Source organism: Heteronotia binoei, chromosome 11, assembly GCF_032191835.1.
Source record: "Heteronotia binoei isolate CCM8104 ecotype False Entrance Well chromosome 11, APGP_CSIRO_Hbin_v1, whole genome shotgun sequence".
Taxonomy (NCBI): Eukaryota; Metazoa; Chordata; class Lepidosauria; order Squamata; family Gekkonidae; genus Heteronotia; species Heteronotia binoei.
In genome coordinates, this window is record NC_083233.1 from 24001871 (window position 1) to 24022322 (window position 20452).

The 20452-nt window shown below is 49.2% G+C and overlaps 1 protein-coding gene across 1 annotated transcript; it reads right to left on the minus strand.

Annotated features, from left to right (window-relative positions):
* Nucleotides 1-1604: 1604 nt before the first annotated feature.
* APLN (apelin) lies at nt 1605-20027 on the minus strand. The gene is made up of 3 exons (XM_060249593.1): nt 19928-20027; nt 4603-4777; nt 1605-1846 (listed from the first exon to the last, which is right to left on the minus strand). The coding sequence occupies exons 1-2, from the start codon at nt 19992-19994 to the stop codon at nt 4608-4610; spliced, it is 237 nt and encodes a 78-aa protein (XP_060105576.1). The 5' UTR covers nt 19995-20027; the 3' UTR covers nt 1605-1846; nt 4603-4607.
* Nucleotides 20028-20452: the final 425 nt, after the last annotated feature.

Genomic DNA, 20452 nt, shown 5'->3' on the forward strand with positions numbered 1-20452 from the left:
GCCACAAACTGGAAGTAATTGTTTTTAAAAATGATAATCACTATATCTCCAATGCAATTCATCTCTTAATAGAACTTTGCAATTACAAAATACATTTCAAGGGTTCAAACATGACTGTGTGTGTTATCTAAGTTACAACATCCCTGTAAGGTAGGCCTGAATTGTAATCCACACTCCTTGCAGAGGTGGGATGGAAGCAGAGAGAAGAGCTGCTTGCATAAGGCCACTTAAGTGAGTTTGTGGCTTATGCTAATACTTGAGCCTGGATTTCTCGACTCATGGTTTACGTTCTGGGCCGATACACTGTGCCACCTCTTGCTAATTCACCTTACCCAGGGGTTGATTTTCTGTGCTTTCTGTACAAGGGAAGCAAGTGCCGCTCTCTCTCGACCTGCTGTGGTGGTGGCTGCTTTGAAGACAAGCTGCCAAGTTAAGTGCCAGGAGATCTGCATCCTAGCTCATTTCGCTGGGGAGAGTGCTGAGGTGTGGGAAGGGCAACATGTAACAAGCACCTGCCCAGGTTGGTCAAAACTGGCTTTTGGGCAAGGCAGAGAGACGTCAAGGAACGTTTCCAAATCCACCCATAGTTACACGCAAGGCTGTGCCTGCCAAGTTGTTGTTTTTGTTTAAATCTTCATTTTGCACCAAGAAAAGCTAAGATTCATGACTTGATTGAGGCTGAACCAAAGGCAGACCCTGAAGTGAGCTCCCAGAATAGGACTGCCACAACCTCCACCCTGGATAAGGCTCCCATGCCTCTGACAGGTTGCAAGGAAATCGGCCCAGGCAGCTTTTCTTGGCAAGGAGCTGCATCTAAGGGGAACGTTTTAACTGCTGCATTTCTGCATATCGTACAGCTATTAAAAGCATCAGAGTCTTACCGGGTTTCTTTAAAAAGATGGCAGCTGCCCTACTGAAGAAGCTTAGTGGAGGGGACAGACACAAAATGGAATCCCAGAGACACCTGGGAGGAGATTCTCCATCTGACAAAGTGCTTCTTGTAAGGCCCAAAGGCCTTGTGTCCACTGCCTCCTCTGCTTCAGCAGTGAAAGTGGCAGCGGCGGTGGTGGTGGGGGGAGACCAGGAAGGACCACAACTTCCTCCCCCCGCCCCCACCCCAGGAGTGGTTTCACCGCAAACCACACCTTGGAGCATCCTTCAAAGCAATGATGCATCGTGCACCTTCTTCCGTACGGGATATAAACAAGGAGCAGGGACATTAAGATGGCCCTGATGCAAGCCGAGGGCGGTGACCCTTGCTGTGCTGCAGTGCTGATCGGTCTGCCTGGCTCAGAGCTGGCCTGGGAGGACAATGGCCATGGCATAGGCTCAGCAAGCCTACCTTTGTTCTCACCATTGCCACAGCTCCACGTGAGCCAAATGGCTCCTACAGCATGGTCAGCCCTGTAGGGGCCATGTGGCTCATCTTGCTCCTGACCACAAGGGGTCCCTCTAAGGCAGCGGCCCCCCCTGTCACCTTCCCAGTTGGCTCAAGGGCCAGTCAATGAAAAGCAAAGAGGAAAGCTCCCTTCCAGATCCATTGCTACCCGTTTCCTTCCCCTCCCCTGGTAACCCCAGAATCCTCTATTTCTCAAGTTCTTGGCAAGGCAGAGAGAGAGACTGAGAGAGGTTCTGCCAGTTGAGACCAGCCTGAGTAGGAAAAACAGAAAAAGGGGAGGAGGATGCTGCGCACACATTCCTTATACTCAGTGGTGTCCACAGGGCAACAGTGCAGTCAGGAGGGGCCACATTCTACCATGGGGGGGGGGAGCCTTGAACAAGCAGATGGTTTATCAAGCAGAGAGGTCACAGAAGGGGGGTGGGCTTCTCAGGGAGGACCTTGACCCTGCAAACAAAAACAGAAAACAAGCACTTCAAGGTGGGGTTTGAATCTCCCAACTGTCTTTCCCTGTCAGCTAACTTCCCACAATTAGAAAGGATTTTCTTACACATTTATCTCCTATTTTGACAATATTTATTGCTTCACTGTTGTTCCCCCTAAATTGAATCCAAACAACTGTTGACCCTATATACTTTTGTTATTCCCGTTTTGTCTCCGCATAACTTAAAATAGCTTCATCGTGTAACACGCTAATTTGCTGTTCAGCCTTGTCTATAAGTCTGAATGGTTTTGTTCCATTTCATTATGTCTGAAGAAGTGTGTGTGCACAAGAAAGCTCATACCTTGAATAAAACTTTATTGGTTTTAAAGATGTCACTGGACTCTTAACTTTTTTGAACCCTTTCCAACCCCAAATCCTTTCCCACTCTTGGAAATCTACTCAGTGGGTGAGACTGACTCTGCTGTTGAGGACTGTTTTTTCACCCTCTTGTGGAGACAGACCACAAGGCCAACTAGCCAAGCAGCTACTGCCTATGCCTAACGCCACCACTTGCACAGTAATCTCAGAGGATCCCAGCTTCGATCCATCTGGTGGTAGTAAATAGTGCTGTCATGACTGATTTATGGCAACCCATAGGGTTTTCAAGGCTCAGAGGGGATTTCATCCATCTATCCTCCATGAAACATCTCACCCCCCCCCATAAAGCCAACTTAAAAAGTGGGTATTGCCAGCAGCCTTGTTAACAATCCGAGGGCAGACAAAACGAAGCACTTCATACAATAAAGTTAGTTAACTAATGGGATTCTATGCCACAAGACATGATGGTGACTCGTTTAGGTGTCCTGGGGCCTACCTAATTAATTAATTAATTTAGATTTAGATTTATATCCCGCCAGCAGGCTCAGGGTGCCTTACAACAATAAAACAACAGAGTTAAAATAATATCATAAAAACAGACATTATGAAACAGGAGCAGCACAGTAAACAGTCTTACAGTAAACAGGAGAGCCAGTTTGGTGTAATGGTTAAGTGTGCGGACTCTTATCTGGGAGAACTGGGTTTGATTCCCCACTCCTCCACTTGCAGCTGCTGGAATGGCCTTGGGTCAGCCATAGCTCTGGCAGAGGTTGTCCTTGAAAGGGCAGCTGCTGTGAGAGCCCTCTCCAGCCCCACCCACCTCACAGGGTGTCTGTTATGGGGGGGGAAAGTAAAGGAGATTGTGAGCCGCTCTGAGACTCTTCGGAGTGGAGGGCGGGATATAAATCCAATATCATCATCTTCTTCATCTTCTTACAGACATAGGTGGTAAACAGCATGCGGCTGATGGCTAATAGCATAACATAACACCATAATGGTGAAATGCCTACTGGCTAATAGCAAAACATAACACCATAATGGTGAAATGCCTACTTCAAGGACCATCTCTCAAATCATGAACTTATGAAGGTCCCACTGGCAGAGGAGAAAGGGAGAGGGTTGCCAGCTCCAGGCTGGGAAATTCCTGGAGATTTGGGGATGGAGCCTGAGGAAGACAGGGACCTCAGTGGGAGACAATGCCACAAAGTCCACCCTCCGAAGGACCCATTTTCTCCAGAGAACTGATAGCTGTAGTCAGGAAATCAGCTGTAATTTCAGGAGATCCCCAGGTCCTGCCTGGAGGCTGGCATCCCTACTTGCAGTCATTGTGCTCCTGGTACCAATACCCTTGAGAATGCCATCTGTTAACAATTTCTCCATTGCTGCCCAGTTGCTGTGGAACAGCAGAAGGGGTGAGGCAGGTGATTGCCTTTCGGATTTTCTGGCAAAGTGGGCTCTGCCTTATTTGTTTCATGATTATTTAAAAGGATGTTAATAGATGGCTTTTGTATAGTACTGATTGCCGTCGCCCACCCTGGATCCTGACGGTGCTGGGAGAAAAGAGGAATACATAAATATCCTAAATCAATAAATCGGTGGTGCCAAAATAAAATTAAATATATTTATGGAAGACAAATCCACTTAAGAGAGTGAGTATCTGTTTAGCTGTTAGCCAGGATGATAACTAAATGGAACTTCCAAGTTCAGGGTCAGTATGCCCTAATCCCAGCAGCTGGGAGGCAAAAAGAAAGAGTTGTCTGTGCCTTTTCTTCCTTGTGGGCTTCCCAGAGCCATTTGCTCAGCCACTAAGGGACACAAGATGCTGTATTAGATGGACCCTTTGGTCTGATCCAGCAGGGTCAGTTTGGTGTAGTGGTTAAGTGCGCGGACTCTTATCTGGAAGAACCAGGTTTGATTCCCCACTTCTCCACATGCACCTGCTGGAATGACCTTGGGTCAGCCATAGCTTTCACAGGAGTTTTCCTTGAAAAGGCAGCTTCTATGAGAGCTCTCTCAGCCCCATCTACCTCACAGGGTGTCTGTTGTGGAGGGAGGGGGAAGGTAGAGGAGACTGTGACTGCTCTGAGACTCTGAGATTCAGAGTATAGGACAGGATATAAATCCAATATCATCATCATAAATATCATCTCTTCTTACACCATTTATTTCTTCAGGCACAGAAAGTGGCCATCAACTCATTTCCCCATGTTAGACTTCTCTCTAAATTTGGGGGGAATTTACAATCAGATCCACATTCCACTGTAGCCAATGCGAGAAGGACCACAACCCTTGCAGCTATTCTCTGGATAAAACACAACTGATGAAATGTGGCAAGGTAATTCCTGACCGGTGAATGCCCACCCATTCCCCTCCCTCCACCAGCACCCCCTGCATTCTCTACCTTTGCTAGAAAGGCATGGGTCCCTTATGGGAGAGGCGGGGGCGAGGACGCCGATATTTCCGCCAGCCGTTCGGCCTGTGTCCCACAGCGCTCCGGACTCCTTTGGGGTGCACCAGGTTCCGGATGTGCCCTTCCCTGGGCTCCTTCCCATCATTGGATGTTTCAGTCAAAGGCCCTGTAACAACAGAAAGGAGGAAGTTCTCATGTCAGTATGGGAGGAGTGGGGAGGAAACCTCTGCAACGTCCTAATTTCCCAGAGAGTGCCAAAGTGTTCCACAATGAAGGAGCCCCAGGTTTCCTTCCTGAAAGAGAAGGCAGGTCTGCACATACGGAGTAAGTCAAAGTTGAAGTCTTTCATTGTTGTAGCCGTAACAACCCAGCAAACAGTGAAGCTTTGCATCCAGGTTACCTTCCTTTACCTTCTTTCAGCAAGCATCGAAAAGAGTACCAGATTAGGATCTGGGAGACCCAGTCTGGAATCCCCACTCTGCCCTGGAAACTTGCCGGGAGACCTTGGGTCAGTCGCACTTTCAGCCTAACCTACCTCACAGGGTTGTTGTGAGGATAAAAATGGAGAACAGAATGATGTAAGTAACTCTGGGTACCCTTTGGGGAGAAAGGCGAGGTTTAAATGACAGTAAATGCAAATGCACTAAAAAAGTAATTTAAAAAAAACGCTTATGTACATCACCCAGGGACCTGCAGTAGCAGGCACTGGATAATTTGACGGTAATGATACCTTTGAAATATATGTATATACATACACACAGAGCCAGTTTGGGGTAGTGGTTAAGTGTGCGGACTCTTATCTGGGAGAACCGGGTTTGATCCCCCGCTCCTCCACTTGCACCTGCTGGAATGGTCTTGGGTCAGAGCCACAGCTCTCGCAGAGCTGTCCTTAAAAGGGCAGCTTCTGGGAGAGCTCTCTCAGCCCCACCTACCTCACAGAGTGTCTGTTGTGGGGGAGGAAGGTAAAGGAGATTGTAAGCTGCTCTGAGATTCAGAGTGAAGGGCGGGGTATAAATCCAATATCTTCTTCTATATTTGAAAGGTTTATTTGTTTAAGGCATTTTTTTTTTATACACACACCCACACCCCAGGAAACAGAAAACTGATATTATGACATTAGCATTAATGTATAATAGTTTGATATTCCACTGTACGGCATTTTCACTTTTGATAACATATTTGTGTGGCAGCGTATGTCTCAGGACTGCATACAAATCCGGTTCCTCAATATCGCCTTCTCTGGTAGCAGATCCCTGAGGCCTCCGGCAGAGAAAGGTCTTCCCTTCTGCATGCAAAGCTCTGCTCAAAGCTGGATGCTGGAGCCTGAACCGGTGACCTTTCGCATCCACTGCAAAGTGCATGTGAGCTATGTTATTCTCCCCTTGGACAACCCTTGTTTATCAACAGCTGCATTCTCAAGAAAAGGAGGCCAATTTCCAGGAAATTTTCGTTTCAGGGAGGCCTGAATAAGAATCCAACAATAAAGTCTGTTCGCTTTCGCATAGCTACAGTATCCCAATTATTGTCGTAACTATAGGAAACCTGAGCATTTTCCCCAATTGTTGAGCTAACTTTAATTATTAACAAATGAGCTAAAGGATCCCTGCAAGTATAAACTTCCACATCTTCCCTTGCCACCATTCGACAAGATTAATAGGGAACACATGCTTGTGAATTTTTTAATTGCTTCTACTGCTTCCAAAGCTGGAGATGCCCTCCGCCGCACACAGATATATCTGTGGCCTGTACAGTCATCACACTATCAGCAACCCCCGGGGGGAGTGTTTCCTTTCCATCAGACCCCATTCTGGACATTTTCAGGGTGTTTCGAATCTGTGTTTCGAAATCTGTCTGAGCAGCAAAGACAAGATGAAAGAAATGTGAAATGTGTGCGTAGCAAGGAAATGATGCTGTTCTTAATCTACCGTGAAACCTGCAGCAATAAGGACTAGAAGGTGGGGGAGGGGGGGCAGAGAGCCAGTCTGGTGTAGTGGTTAAGTGTGCAGACTCTTATCTGGGAGAGCCAGGTTTGATTCCCCACTCCTTCACTTGCAGCTGCAGGAATGGCCTTGTGTCAGCCATAGCTCTTGCAGAGCTGTCTTTTAAAGGGCGGCTTCTGTGAGAACTCTCTCAGCCCCACCTACCCCACAGAGCTGTCCTTGGTGTCTGTTGTGGGGCAGGGGGAGGTAAAGGAGACCGTGAACAGCTCTGAGACTCTTGAGATTCAAAGTACGGGGTGGGGTATAAATCCAATATCTTCTTCATCTTCAATATGAGGCCTTAGGATGATTTCTAATTGCCGCTATTAACATTTTTCTACCGTTCCACCCAGAGCTCAGCACAGTGTAGCTGGTGCCCTCCATAGCTCTCCTAATTTTCTCCTCACAACTCTGTGAGATAGGCCAGGCAGAAAGATGATGACTAGCCCTAGCTATGCTTCATGTGTACACAGAGACTGTAAACCAAGTAAACTGTGATCCATCCATCTGGGTGGAAATGTCCAGCCCAGGGGTGGCCAGACTGTGGCTCTTTCACCAAACTATGTGGCTCTCAAAGCCCCCACTGCCCTATTGGCCGGCTTGGCAAAGACACTTCTCTCTTTAAGTCACTTCTCCAACTCAAGGCAGATGGCAAGTTGGAGAATGCATTGGAAGTTAAAGTTGCTTTCTTTCCACTTCTCCCTCCCATTTATTTGCCTTCCTGTCTTGTGGCTCTCAAACATCTAACATTTATTCTATGTGGCCCTTCCATTAAGCAAGTTTGGCCACCCTTTTAACAAAGGCTGAATGGGAATGTTACTGGCCAAATGATGTTATTTACCTCCATGCCCAGAAAAGCTTCAACTACTCGTTAAACCTCCATTAAAGGGGCAGGACATATTGCCTCTATGTTGTTGGCAACACTAGATACCAGGGCGGCCCTAATTTTGGTCTCTCACCATTAAATTACATTGACAAGAGGTACAGGGATATGGAAAGCTCACACAGCCTAGGGCCAAAGTCAGTGTCTGGCAGAACAGGTCAGCTCCAGAGAACTTGGCAGCTCTTTCACACCCTTCAAGTGTTACACAAAGGCTCACATTCTCACCCTATCCAGGTACTCTTAATTGGTACCCAGAAGAAGACAGACTCTATCAAATGGCACACTATGGTCTCCCTAAGGGCAAGTGGGGCCATTCACAGCTTTGCAGTTCGCAACAGCTTCCAATAAAAGCTTGCATGTACCAACGAGCTATTGCAGACAATAACATTGCTAACAAGCATTTGGGGTCTCCCCAGATACAACCTCAAACAGCATCTTTCAGTAAAGGCACTGTACGCAGTCAGAAGAGTGCACGATGAACGTTTCAAAAAGAATAACCAAAAAGTTATGTGGTTCGAAAAACAGGATGATGTGATCTCACTGATGCAAATGTGCACATTTTGGGGTTCCCGCTGGTGATGTCATGGGGTAAAGAGCTACAAGGACTGCTGATGGCCTGCTCCCTGGAAATCCTGCTTACCTTATCCCTGTGGAAATGGGAGATTTCAGCTGTCAGGACCCACACAGTGTCACCAGCAGGAGGACCAGAACTTTTGGTTTAAAACAGGGGTGTCAAACTCATTTGTTATGAGGGACGGATCTGACATTAATGAGACCTTGTTGGGCTGGGCCATGTGTATGCCTATTTAAGATTAGGTAGCAGAGATATAAACTTTATAAAGGACATGGACAAACACTATTATTATTAATTTAAACTTAAAACTGTGCAATTGAGGGAGCCTGGCCGAGCAAGTTCTGCCTCCTCGCCTTCCTCCCCAAGGGAGGAGCCTCAGCCAATGGAGAAAATAGAGGCTTTGCTCTGTAGCTGCTGTGCTATTGAGCAAACCTGGTATGGCAAGCTGCAATGGAGAAGGAAGCAGATGAGAGCCAGTTGCTCGGGGGCCTGATAGGAGCCATCTGGGGGGCCTGATTCGGCCCCTGGGCCACATGTTTGACACCCCTGGTTTAAAACAAAAGTTAAGGTTCTTGTGATGATTCTCAGGAAGCTGAGGTTGTCAAGGTTTTCCTTGGTTAATTACTTGGTTGCAATTTCATAATGAGATCATGAAAAAGCCACACTGCTCTGATCAAGTGACGTGCGCAGCTGTGTGCATCAGCAGCTGGATTTCAACAGTCTGCTTGCGAGTCCCGTATCTGGCAGTGGAACACATCCAACCATAAAAAATATATATTGCATAAGCAACACGAGCACTCGTATTCTGCTGTACAGAACCGAGTATTTGGAAATCAGTGTTTCCAAAAGGAATGCTCCCTGAGTCCACAAAAGCGGGTTACTCATTTGACTTGCTCATTCCTGCGATATGGACTTTTTGCTCACTAAATGTGTGGCTAGCCGCACCAGAGGTGTTGGCTGGCCAAGAACAGGGAGGAGGAGGTGGGATATTTTATGTAAGCCCACCCCCCACTCCAATGCCAGGATAGGTCTCTGGGCTTGCAGAAAACCTTGCGGGGCCTCCAGAAAGGAAGGGCTCTGCTCCTGTAATCTCATCTCAAAGGGCACATTTCCTTCCTTCGAAGGATGCAAGAGGGGAAGGAGGGTGGGTTTCTGTCCTCTTCCATGGATATCCTCATGTCACTAGGTTAGGTAAACCCCCCTCTGCAACATTCACTCCAAAACAGTACTTCCTCTCTTCTGCATCCAGCCTGTCAACTTCCCTTGCCTTGTTGCTCTGCGCAGGATCAGAATCAAACCCAGTACCTCAAACACAAGATGATCCCAGACATGTAACATTTGTCTCCTGCTGGAGTGCACAGCACATGCTTTACCGTGCAGAGAATCTCCGGATCAGTTCCTGCCATCTCTAGCTAAGAAATCTCTGCTGGAGAGTTGTGCCAATCAGGTAAGACAGCCGTGGCTAGATGGCTCCCTATATCTTTCCAAGAGCCCTGTGGCGCAGAGTGGTAAAGTTGCAGGACTGCAGTCCAAGCTCTGCCCATGACCTGAGTTCAATCCCGGCGGAAGCTGGGTTCAGGTAGCCGGTTCGTTGACTCAGCCTTCCATCCTTCCAAGGTCGGTAAAATGAGTACCCAGCTTGCTGGGGGGAAAGCGTAGATGACTAGGGAAGGCAAAATCCCCCGTAAAAAAAGTCTGCCATGAAAATGTTGTGAAGAGTAACGTCACCCCAGAGTTGGAAACGACTGGTGCTTGCACAGGGGATTACCTTTACCTTATATCTTTATCCAGGTCACAAAAAGTCTGAATTGTACCTGGTACTCCTCAAGCATCTAATGCGACACATAATCAGATCTTTGCACATCATATTTGTTAACATGGAATGAGTATCAGTGTTAGGGCACATACTCATAGCTGCCAACATGGCAAGATTAATTTTCTTGGGGATAGGGAAGAAAGGGCTGGGAAGTTGCAAACATCCATCTAGAAGCTGAATCCCTTCTGTGTGAAGGTGGGATGTGCTAGTCAGTGAGGAAAAAATAACACTCTGTGCATGCTCCAAAGCACCTTTCATATCTCAAGGATGAGTCCCAGAACTTAACACTAAGCATTTATTTAGTGTGTACAGTTAAATACTGTGCAAAGTTTGGTTGTCCCATGCCAAAAAAGGTATCACTTTTTTTTAAAATATGCAGAAAAGGCCCCCAAAGATTATGGAGTACCTTCCTTATGAGAGGGTTTTTTTTCATTTTGAAAAAAGGGGGGGGGGTGCAGTACATGTTTATAACATTATGTACAGTGTGAAGAAAATAGAAAGGGAGAACTTTTACCTCCCTCTCCTGGCACTTGGAATCAACCAAAGAAACCGATGGGTATAGTAGAGTTAGGCCAGTCAAAAGAAAACATTTCCTCAAGCAACATATACGGTACTTGATTTGTGGAACTCACTGCCACAAGTTAAGGTGATGAACATACGTTTTAAAGGGGAAATTAGGCCTATTCACAGAGGAGAGGTCTACCTAGCGATTGGCTATTCAACTGTTCACTACATAGAATGATAGTTAAATAGAAGATCCTGATTCCTAAAGCAGCCATGCCCTTGAATGCTTGTTGCTGGAGGACAACAGAGGCGGGAGGGGCTGTTGCCTTCATTATCTGTCTTCTTCCGGGAACCACAGAGCTGGCCACTACTGAGAACAGAAGGTAGATGAGATGGACCTTGGTCTGACCCAACAAGGCTCTGCTTATGTTCCTGGACTGGAAGTTGGACACAAATGAAATCCTGCTCTAAGATTCTAATTCCAACTCCCATCCACAAATGTGCATGGAATAGGGTTACCAAACTCCAGGTGGTGGCTGGAGATCTCATGGGAGTACAGATGATCTCCAAGCAACAGAGATGAACTCACCTGGAGAAAATGGCTGCTTTGGAAGGAGGACTAGGGCATTATACCTCACTGAAGTCCCTCCCCAAACCCCACCCTCCTCAGACTCCACTCCCAAAATCCCCAGGTACTTTCCTACCTGGTGCTGGAAACCCTAGCATGAAAAGAGGACGTGCCCTTCATTTAATCACCTTGATAGTAAATACGATAGATCAGTAAGGGGGGCCATTTTCACTGATAAAGCCAGAAGAAAGTCAGCGCAGCTGCCCCCAGCTCAGAATTAGGTCTCTGTCTTACTCGGCCCCGACCTTGCAGCAGACATGGTGGCTGGCTCCCTCAAAACCCTCCTTCCGGATACTTCCCCCCCTCCCCCGCCCGCCATTGGACTTGCTACATGCAGAATCCTTCCAGCTCACCAGCTAAGATTAAGGTCCGGCTTCTTTTTAGACACAAACTACTCAGTAACTGTGGCATTCCGCCCAGGTTGAGCTTCCTGAATTACCCCAAACAGGAGCCATTCAGCTGCAAAGTGCTTCCGGCAGGCCCATAACAGACCAACAATATCTGCTATTGCTCTTTCCCTGCCCCCAAGGACACGAGGTGCTCTATGCCAAGCATCCAAGTGACATGGCCCTTGATCCACATCCTCAGTTTTGAGCTCAGCCGGAGATCTGCCCCTTTCCCATCCTACACTCCATCAACACAGGGCCAGACCTAGACTGCCGGGCCCCCTAGGCAAAGCTAACTATTTCATGTCTAGTATTGCTCTGCAGCCACGGCCCAATCTATCCATTCTATCCTATGGGCCCATAGGACAGAATGGAGAGATTGAGCCAGCACTGTGGTGCGACCCCAGAGAAGGAGTTTAAAGTTAAAGTTGCACCACGGAGGCGGCTGATTTTCTCCATTCAATCCCAGCAGGATACAATGGACTCCATTGTATCTCGGACCCATAGGAGACTCCAAGAGGCGTGGTGGGAGGGAGAGATCTTTTTCCTACTTTTGCACCACTGTCTGTGCCTCTCAAAGGCGTGGGGAGGGGGGGACTACATCCAATTCTGCACCCGTGGACCATCAGCACCCTAGACGATCACCTAATTCACCTAGTGGACGGCCCAGCCCTGCATTAACACTTCAGTTGCCACCCAGGCCCTATGAAACATTCGCCAGGTCTTTGACTGATTGAGAGACATCACGAGGTACATCCGTTCCCACTTCTTGAAGCCTTGAGTACATTCCACATGCTCGACCTTGCAGGCCAGTTCTGCCATGCGCACATCCAGCATGCATACAAGGATCAGGAATTGAGACCCTTTCTGACTGGACTGAACTGGTGAGGAAGCGGCCTCTGTCTGGGTCAGACAAGGCAGCCACCCAGTCCTAGTGCTTAGTGTTCCCAGTGACTCTTCCACAAGCACTGCCCGGTCTCCTGTCCCACCCCACAATGTTGTAAATTAATCTAGCTCAATGCATCCAACATTCCAGAACAACCATGTGGTCCTTAATCCCCTGAAGGAGATTCAGGACAGTACAGTAGCCAGGACCCTTGGAGCAGCCAGGAGGGAGGGCAAAGAGCCAAAAGAGTGGAGTCACTAACACCTCCTGACAAAACGGGTCCAAGTTTACCTCATGTCAGCCAGCTAGATACCCTTCCTGACTGGCTATGCCTCCCTTGCCTCTGAGGGTCAGTTCCACTGTACTATATAAGTAACCAATGTTATGAGTGCCAGACAAGGACCTGGGAGAGTCAGGTTCAAATCCCGGCGGAGTCAAAATCTAAAACGGCATGGCTCTGAAATGCAAGTTGTGCAACTTCACTGCACAAGAAAGAACATGCCATGTGCAATCAACCCTTGGCACAGTACTACGGATACTGATGAGCTGCACGTTAGCATTGGTTCAAAGTAAAACCGAATCTGCGCTTCATCCAAAAAAGCTTTATTCACACATTGTGCACCTAGTTCAGAACTGTGATGATTCACCAGGAACATGGGCAGTGCCCAAAAACACAGGTTTTTTTTCCTGTCTTCCAGGGTGCTTCAAGTAACCCATGCCTCTCCTTACAGCTTTTTTTTGAGCAGCACAGGAATACAGTTCTGGCTGACTTGGCATCAGGGGGTGTGACCTAATATGCAAATGAGTTCCTGCTGGGCTTTTTCTACCAAAAAAGCACCCTGCCTTTCCCTATAAGTGAAGGAGATTTTTAAGAACAGGGCCCAGGGCAAAAGCAGCAGACTCCTTCTGGCAATCACTTAGGACGAGCCTACAGAAAACTAGCCTGGGCATACACACTTGAGTGGGTTTAGAGCAGGGGTGTCAAATTCATTTGTTATGAGGGCTGGAGACCTAGTCAGGCCGGGCCATGTGTGTCATAAAATGCCAGGTAGCAGAGATATAAATTTTATAAAGGACACAGATGAACACAATTAAAGATTTTTAAAAACTTAAAATAAAACATGAGCAAAACAGTAGCACTCGGTCTTAAAGGTGCTTTCTTTGTATCTCTCCTGTGTGATCGAGGGAACTGGGCAAAGGAAGCTCTGGCTCTTTTCTTCCTTCCCCAGGGGACTAGGAGGGGGAGGAGTCTCAGCCAATAGAAGAAAGAGAGGCTTGGCTCAGCTCTGCTGTGCGATTGAGAGAGCCTGGAAAAGCAAGCTCTCCCTCCCCCCCTTTCCTCCCCAAGGGAAAAACCTCAGCCAATGGAGAAAACAGAGGCTTTGCTCTGTAGCTCCTGTGTTATTGAGCAAGCCTGGCAAAGCAAGCTGTGATGCAGAAGGAAGCAAGAGAGAGGGAAAAGGAAGTGGATGACAAGCCAGTTGCTTGGGAGCCTGATAGAAGCCATCCGGGGGTCTGATTTGGCCCCAAGCCACATGTTTAACACCCCTGGTTTAGAAGAAAGTGGAACCTTACAGCATTTTCTATGGGAGAGGTTCTCTGTAAGAGGGAATGCAACCATCTTCCTCCTATGGCTCCTGGCCACAAAGGCAAAGGGAGCAAAGGTTCAGCGGCCAATATGGAAGTCAGCTGTCAGCTGGTATAGGCCAAGATGCCCCCTGCGGGTTGTGCCACTACGGAGATGGCTCTCTGGACCTCTCTGGGGTTGTTGTCCTGGCCGCTTTCTAAACTGAGCCACCCAGACAGGATGGGGTTTGTTTATTGTCATGAAAAGCGCATTGTCCCTGCTGCTATAGGGATGGGGGAGGAAGAACATCGAATTCCTGTCAACAAAGGGCCATCGGTGAGACCTGCAGGGCTGCAGGCGTCCGCCTGACACGAACCAGAACTAGACACGTCGCCTCAGAAGCTCTTTTCTTTAAATCGGGACCCCTGGCCATGTTCCAAGCTGAGTCAGTGATAGAGCAGATTGGGGATGTGATCAGTACATCGCCTAAATTATCTTGTTACTTAGCTTTGAAAGAAAAATACTATTTTTCTTTCAGTTAGAAGGCATGTTTCATTTCCGTGTGGAAATTATCTCCCAGAAACAATGGTCTAAACCAGGAGTGGCCAAACTGTGGCTCAGGAGCCACATGTGGCTCTTTCACACATATTGTGTGGCTCTTGAAGCCCCCACCACCCCATCAGCTGGCTTGAAGGCATTTAAAATTGCTCTTTTCCATCTCTTCTCCCTCCCCCTCTATTTTCCTTCCTTCCTGTCTTGTGGCACTCAAACACCTGATGTTTATGTACTGTGGCTCTCAAACATCTGATACTTATTCTATGTGGCTCTTACGTTAAGTTTGGCCATCCCTGGTCTGAACTGTCTCAGCATCATGCTTCCCAACAGTGGAGGTGATCATCCACACCTGTTAAATCCAGCATCGGTCAACAGTGGTATACCGTCTATGACAACGGAGAGATCACACCTTGGCTGTTTTCGAGATTAGCCATGGATAGAAGTAATCTCATCTTCTTTCCAAATCCTTCAGTTGCAGCGGCCGCCCTGCCCTATGCTGTAGCAATGAGTTCCACCAATTAACGACGTGCCCTGTGGCACATGCCCTTCCTCACTCAGGACTGTTCAAAGTCCAGCAGCCTCATTATGAATCTTGAAAGGAGTGGTTGGTTGAAGAAGCATGTGAAGTGGTAAAGACTCATCATATAACTGCAAGCATCTCTGATTTGTTTAAAGTTTCCTGCCTTCCTGGATGTATAGAAGAGTTTCAATGTAAGCTAGAAGTATCCACACCTCAAATACCTGGAAAACTAGGAGGGGGGGGGGGGGAAGACCCTTTAAAATACCTTGGTGGTGAAAAGTACTATCCAAATGCAGTGATCTTATGGTGACCCCGTGGGAGTTTTCAAGGCAAGAGATGTTTGGAGGTGGTTTGCTATCACCTGCCTCTGAGTAGAAACACTTGACTTCCTAGGTGGTCTCCCATCCAAATGCTAACCAGGACTGAGCATGTTTAGCTTCCAAAATCTGATGAGGTCAAGCTAGCCTGGACCATCCAGGGCAGGGCAGTATCCTCTTCCAACCCAATTCACTCAGAATTGCAGCCATACCCTGCATCAGAATCTAGATTCTGTCAAGGAGGAGGAGGAGGAGGAGAAGGAGAAAGCAATCTGTCCTTGTACCAAACTTGCAAAAGAGTCTCACAAAATGATTAAAGTGAATTCATCTAACACCTACTACCTACTCTCCTTTCAAACACGTACACTGGAAATGCAGAGTTTGGAACTGGAGTTTCTGGGGAAACACACACACAATGCTCTGATACAGCCTATGCCAGGAAGGTGCTACCATTTGGCAGAGCAAAGGAAGAATCCATGTCTGGATTTCATGCATCAGCCCCTGCAGGGACCCTCACGAGGATTTTCTTCCCCTCTTGCTCTTCCTCAAAATGCACGCCCTTACTTGTGAAGTTAATGGAGGGGAATCAACCATTTTGACGAATGCATGCCACCGCTAATCCAGGAAATCCCTGCCAAAAACATCTGCACCCACTTCAGAGAAAGAGCGGCAGCTAGGGCCTTAAGAGCTACAAGGCGAACACTTAGCCACTTACTCCTAGATGATGATATTGGATTCATACCCTGTCCTTCACTCAGAGTCTCAGAGCAGCTTACCATCTCCTTTACCTTCCTCCCCCAAAACAGATACCCTGTGAGGTGAGTGGGGCTGAAAGAGCTCTCCCAAAAGCTGCCCTTTCAAGGACAACTCTGTGAGAGCTATGGCTGACCCAAGGCCATTCTAGCAGCTGCAAGTGGGGAATGAAACCCGGTTCTCCCAGGTAAGAGTCTACACACCTAACCACTGCACCAAACTGGCTATCAGACCTACTTACTGGCAAGTTCCAATGGGAAAGTAAAGCCTTCAAATACCATGTTCTGAAGACGTGTGTGCGCGCAATTCTACTTTGAATAAAGCTTTGTTGGTCTTAAAGGTGCCACTGAATTCAAACTTTGTCATGAGATTCCCTGTCTTGGCAGGCCATGGGTCAGGTCACATGAGACCTTTTGTTTCTTATAAGCACTTCCAATTGCTGAAATTGCTGAAAGGCCATGCGTAGGCAGCACATAGGCGCACCTCCAGGGGAAACACCGGAGAGGACCGCACATTTGCCCAAGCAAGGCCTGGCTTATCTTAAGGGGCCCAGTGCAGGGGAGGGGGGTGGTGACCAAGGCAGGGCTGCCCTCCCTTGCTCCACCACTAATTAAAGCAACTATTTGTCTCTAAGTGGCTCTGGCACAACCTGACCTCCTCCCAGTACTTTTTTTTTTTTACTCCCTCACACTTTTCTCCCAGCATGCTTTGCTTCATCCTGGTTCACACATGCTGGAGAAGGAGCTGGTAGGGACAGAGTGCTCCGCTTCAAATTATAGGGAGTAAATTCCATTTCTGATTGTTCCTTTGCATAAAAAAAAAAACTCTACCCAAATAGAAAACTAGAGAAGTGGGAGGTTCCACCCCTCTTTGCTTGCTGAGCTGATTTTCTTTTTTGCCTGGCGCTTTCTGGAACATATGGAGACATTCCAAAAATATAATTTCCATCTGCTGTCCATTCTACCACCTTGGTCCCATGCAGGGCCTCCCCATAACATGCTGGTGATCAGGGACATTTCTTCACAGTGCAAAACAAATCCACCATATTTTTAATCATACCCTTCCGCCAAGGAACAATTCTCCCTTCCATGTTTTTATTCTCACAGCAACCCTCTGAGGTAGGCTAGGTTGAGAAAGACTGACGGGCCCAAGATCCCCTGAGGATCTTCATGAACAAGTGAGGATTTGAACTGGGGTCTCCTAACCAGTGTTCCCTCTAAGCTGATTTAGTGGGAGCTAGCTCACAGTTTTTTAGCCTCCAACTCACACATTTCTGTCATAACTCCGGAAATACGGCCCCAAAGCAAATGAATTTATGCAGCAGCTCACAACTTTAATGCCAGTAGCTCACGAAGTAGGATTTTTTGCTCACAAGATTCCACGGTTTAGTGAGAGTATTACTCCTAACACTCTAACCCAGGGGTGGTCAAACTTGCTTAATGTAAGAGCCACATAGAATTAATGTCAGATGTTTGAGAGTCACAAGACATGAGCATCAGGTATTCAAGAGTCACAAGACAGAAGGAAGATAGATGGGGGAGGGAGAAAGAGGTGGAAAGAGAGCAACTTTAAATGCATTCTCCAAGCAGCCAGTTGGCTTGGAGAAGTGATTTAAGGAGACAAATGCCTTCTCCAAGCTGGTTGATGAGGTAGCGGGGGCTTCGAGAGCCACGTAATATGTGTGAAAGAGCCACATGTGGTTCTCAAGCTGCAGTTTGGCCACCCCTGCTCTAACCACTACACCACAGTATCTCATTTCTGTGCAAGTATTTGTGTAAAGAGCGCTTGGCTCTGAGACTGGCCTGTGAGCTAGGAAGTGCTTGGTTCTCCTGAGCTCTTTTGGTGGCTTTGGCAATTTGTAATCTCTCAGATAATAATGCTGGCCTACCTTACAGGGTTGTCATCATAACATACATAAAATGTTGTGAACACTCTGAAGCACCGTAGAAATTCTAGCAGGGGCATGACGGGTATCAGTGGTTTGCCATGTGCACACAGGGAAAAATCCACATGCCTGAGAATCACTTCCTGTTCTATCTGATGCACAAACTCTGTGGGGTTAAAATGCTGCAGACTCTGGTTTATGCATTAGTAAACTTGACTAATGGTCTGTGTGATGACCCAATTAATATTCTCCTCTCCAAGTGAGTCCTGTGCTTTAACCTTGTAACATGAGTTTCTTTTACTATCAGCTAGCTCTCTGACCCCTGACCCCCGACTTCTCCATCCCACTGGAATGCAACCTCAGTTGCAGTGTTCACAAGTTCCATATCTGGGGGTTCCCTATGCAGCCTATCAGGGTGTACCATTTAAGGAAAAGATTCAAGCCATGCCAGAAGGATGTATGGGAAATGCCCAGACAAACAACAAGTATAATTATTGCCAGCCTTCCTAGGAGTTAAATTGTTTGCTCCAGAACCTCTTGCCCAGATGCAACAGGGACGGATTTGCAATTTCCCGTTAGCAAATTCCTGAGCTCTGCCCATGCTCAGGGGCACTGCGTTATTCATTTCATCAGTTCCTAGGCTGAGCGCTGTCAATGGGTCTCAAAAATGACATACACCCCTGGCCTTAAAACTGGGCAGATGAGCAGGGCACAGTCCGGCCAGGCAAGCATCTGGCAAGCAACGCCTTCTGCAATGTTTGGAAGGAGCGAGCCGGTGCCAGCCTCTAGCCTGGCCATGAAGTGGCACTCGAAAGCCGTGCGCTGGGCAAAGCTGGACCGGGACGTGCCAAGAGTGGGACGTGCCGAGAGCCAGCATTGGCTGCGGCTCTCCGGCATCTGCTGACGGGAGTGGAGGGGAGAGTCAGGTGTTCTCCCTCCTGTCAGCTGCTGCTTTGGCTCTTACGTGCAACTTCCCCACCCCCCCAGCGCTCCTCAGGGCAGGTGGGGGATGGAGCTGCAAAGAGGCGACCCACCCTTCCCCCACCGGGAGAGACCCTCCTTGTTTTTCGGCTGCTCTCCAAACCCATCCCACAACCACGGAGTCAGACCAGGAGCGCCAGCATCTGGGCACTTCCGAAGACAGGCAGGGATTCAACAGGTCTAGCCTCCTCATACTTGGACAGGGAAGCAGCTTCACCTGTTGAAATCCTGCCAACAGAACAGCTGCTCGAGGCACGATCCCCACCCGCTGTCCAAAGTGCTCCCTGCCGCCATTGGTCCAGAACCTCTCGCCCAGATGCACCAGGGGGACGGATTTGCAATTTCCTGTTAGCAAATCCCTGAGCTCTGCCCATGCTCAGAGGCACCGGGTCATTTTCTTTCACCGGTTCCTAGGCTGAGTGCTGGAAATGGGTCTCAAAAATGACCCCCACCTACACATCCCTCGCCTTAAAACTGGGCAGCGGTCATTTATATCGTTGGTCATTTATATGGGGGGGAGGAGGAGGAGGGGAAGAGCGCGCCCAATATAAGCGGCACTCGGTGGGGCAGGAGCCCCCTCCCATCTTATCCCGAGATCCCCCCCCAACCAACCAACTAACCCGAGATCCACCCCCCCCCCAAACCACCCCGGAGGGGCAGGGTCTCTCCAACCGCTTATTTTTAGCCCGCCTTCCCAAGCCTGCAGCAACAGGCTCTGCCTCCCAGGGGCGCAGCGTGCACGGCCCGCCCGCGCCAGCCCTCCGGCCCAAAGGCGGCGGCGGCCCTGCCCTCCCGATTCAAAGCCAGCCTCTGCCCGCCATCTCGCTGCCCCCCCCCCCCAGCAGTGCCAGCCGCTGCGCGCCCTCTTTGGCACAGCCGTGCGCCCGGTGCGGGAAGAAGGCAAGGCTGGGCGAGGGTCGCGGCGCTGGCAGGAGCGCTCGGCTGCGAAGTGGGGAGAGGCCGGGGTTCCATTCCCGGCGGCTTCCCCTCCGCCGGCGGGCAACAAGTGCGGCTGCTGCCTCCCGCCTGGGTTCGCCGGCGGGGCGGTCCATTGGGGTCATGCAAGCAAGGCAGCCACCCACCTCCGGAGCCGGGGCTGAGAGCCAGCCAGAGCAGCAGCAGCGCCAGCAGCCAGAGCCGCACGCCCATCGTGCCGCCCAGGGCCGAGCAACGCCTGCCGCCGCCGCCGCCTCCTCCTCGTGCAGCACCACCAGCAGCAGCAGCAAGCAATGCACCCGCTCCTCCCGCCGGGGCCCGGCTGCATTTGTAGGCGGGCGAGCGGCGGCGGCGACGACGGGGGACACCCAGACCGGCCGCCTCGGCTGGCAGCCCGCCCGGTCATGTGGCCGCCTCCACGCCCCCCAACCGTCCTTTCCCCCCACCCCGCCCACGCCCCACGCGACGGCAGGCACTGCCTCCTCCTGCAGCAGCGCGGGACGCCCCCGCGAGGAAAGATGGGCCGCCTCCTCCTCGCTCCTCCTCCCGTCTGGGCACTGCCCCCCCCCCCCCCAACGTCCACTGCATGGTCCTCTCCAAGAGAGGATCCCCCAAATAGACGCTGCTGTTTCAACCTCCCCCGCCTTTCATCTTCTCATCGGGGCACCCCC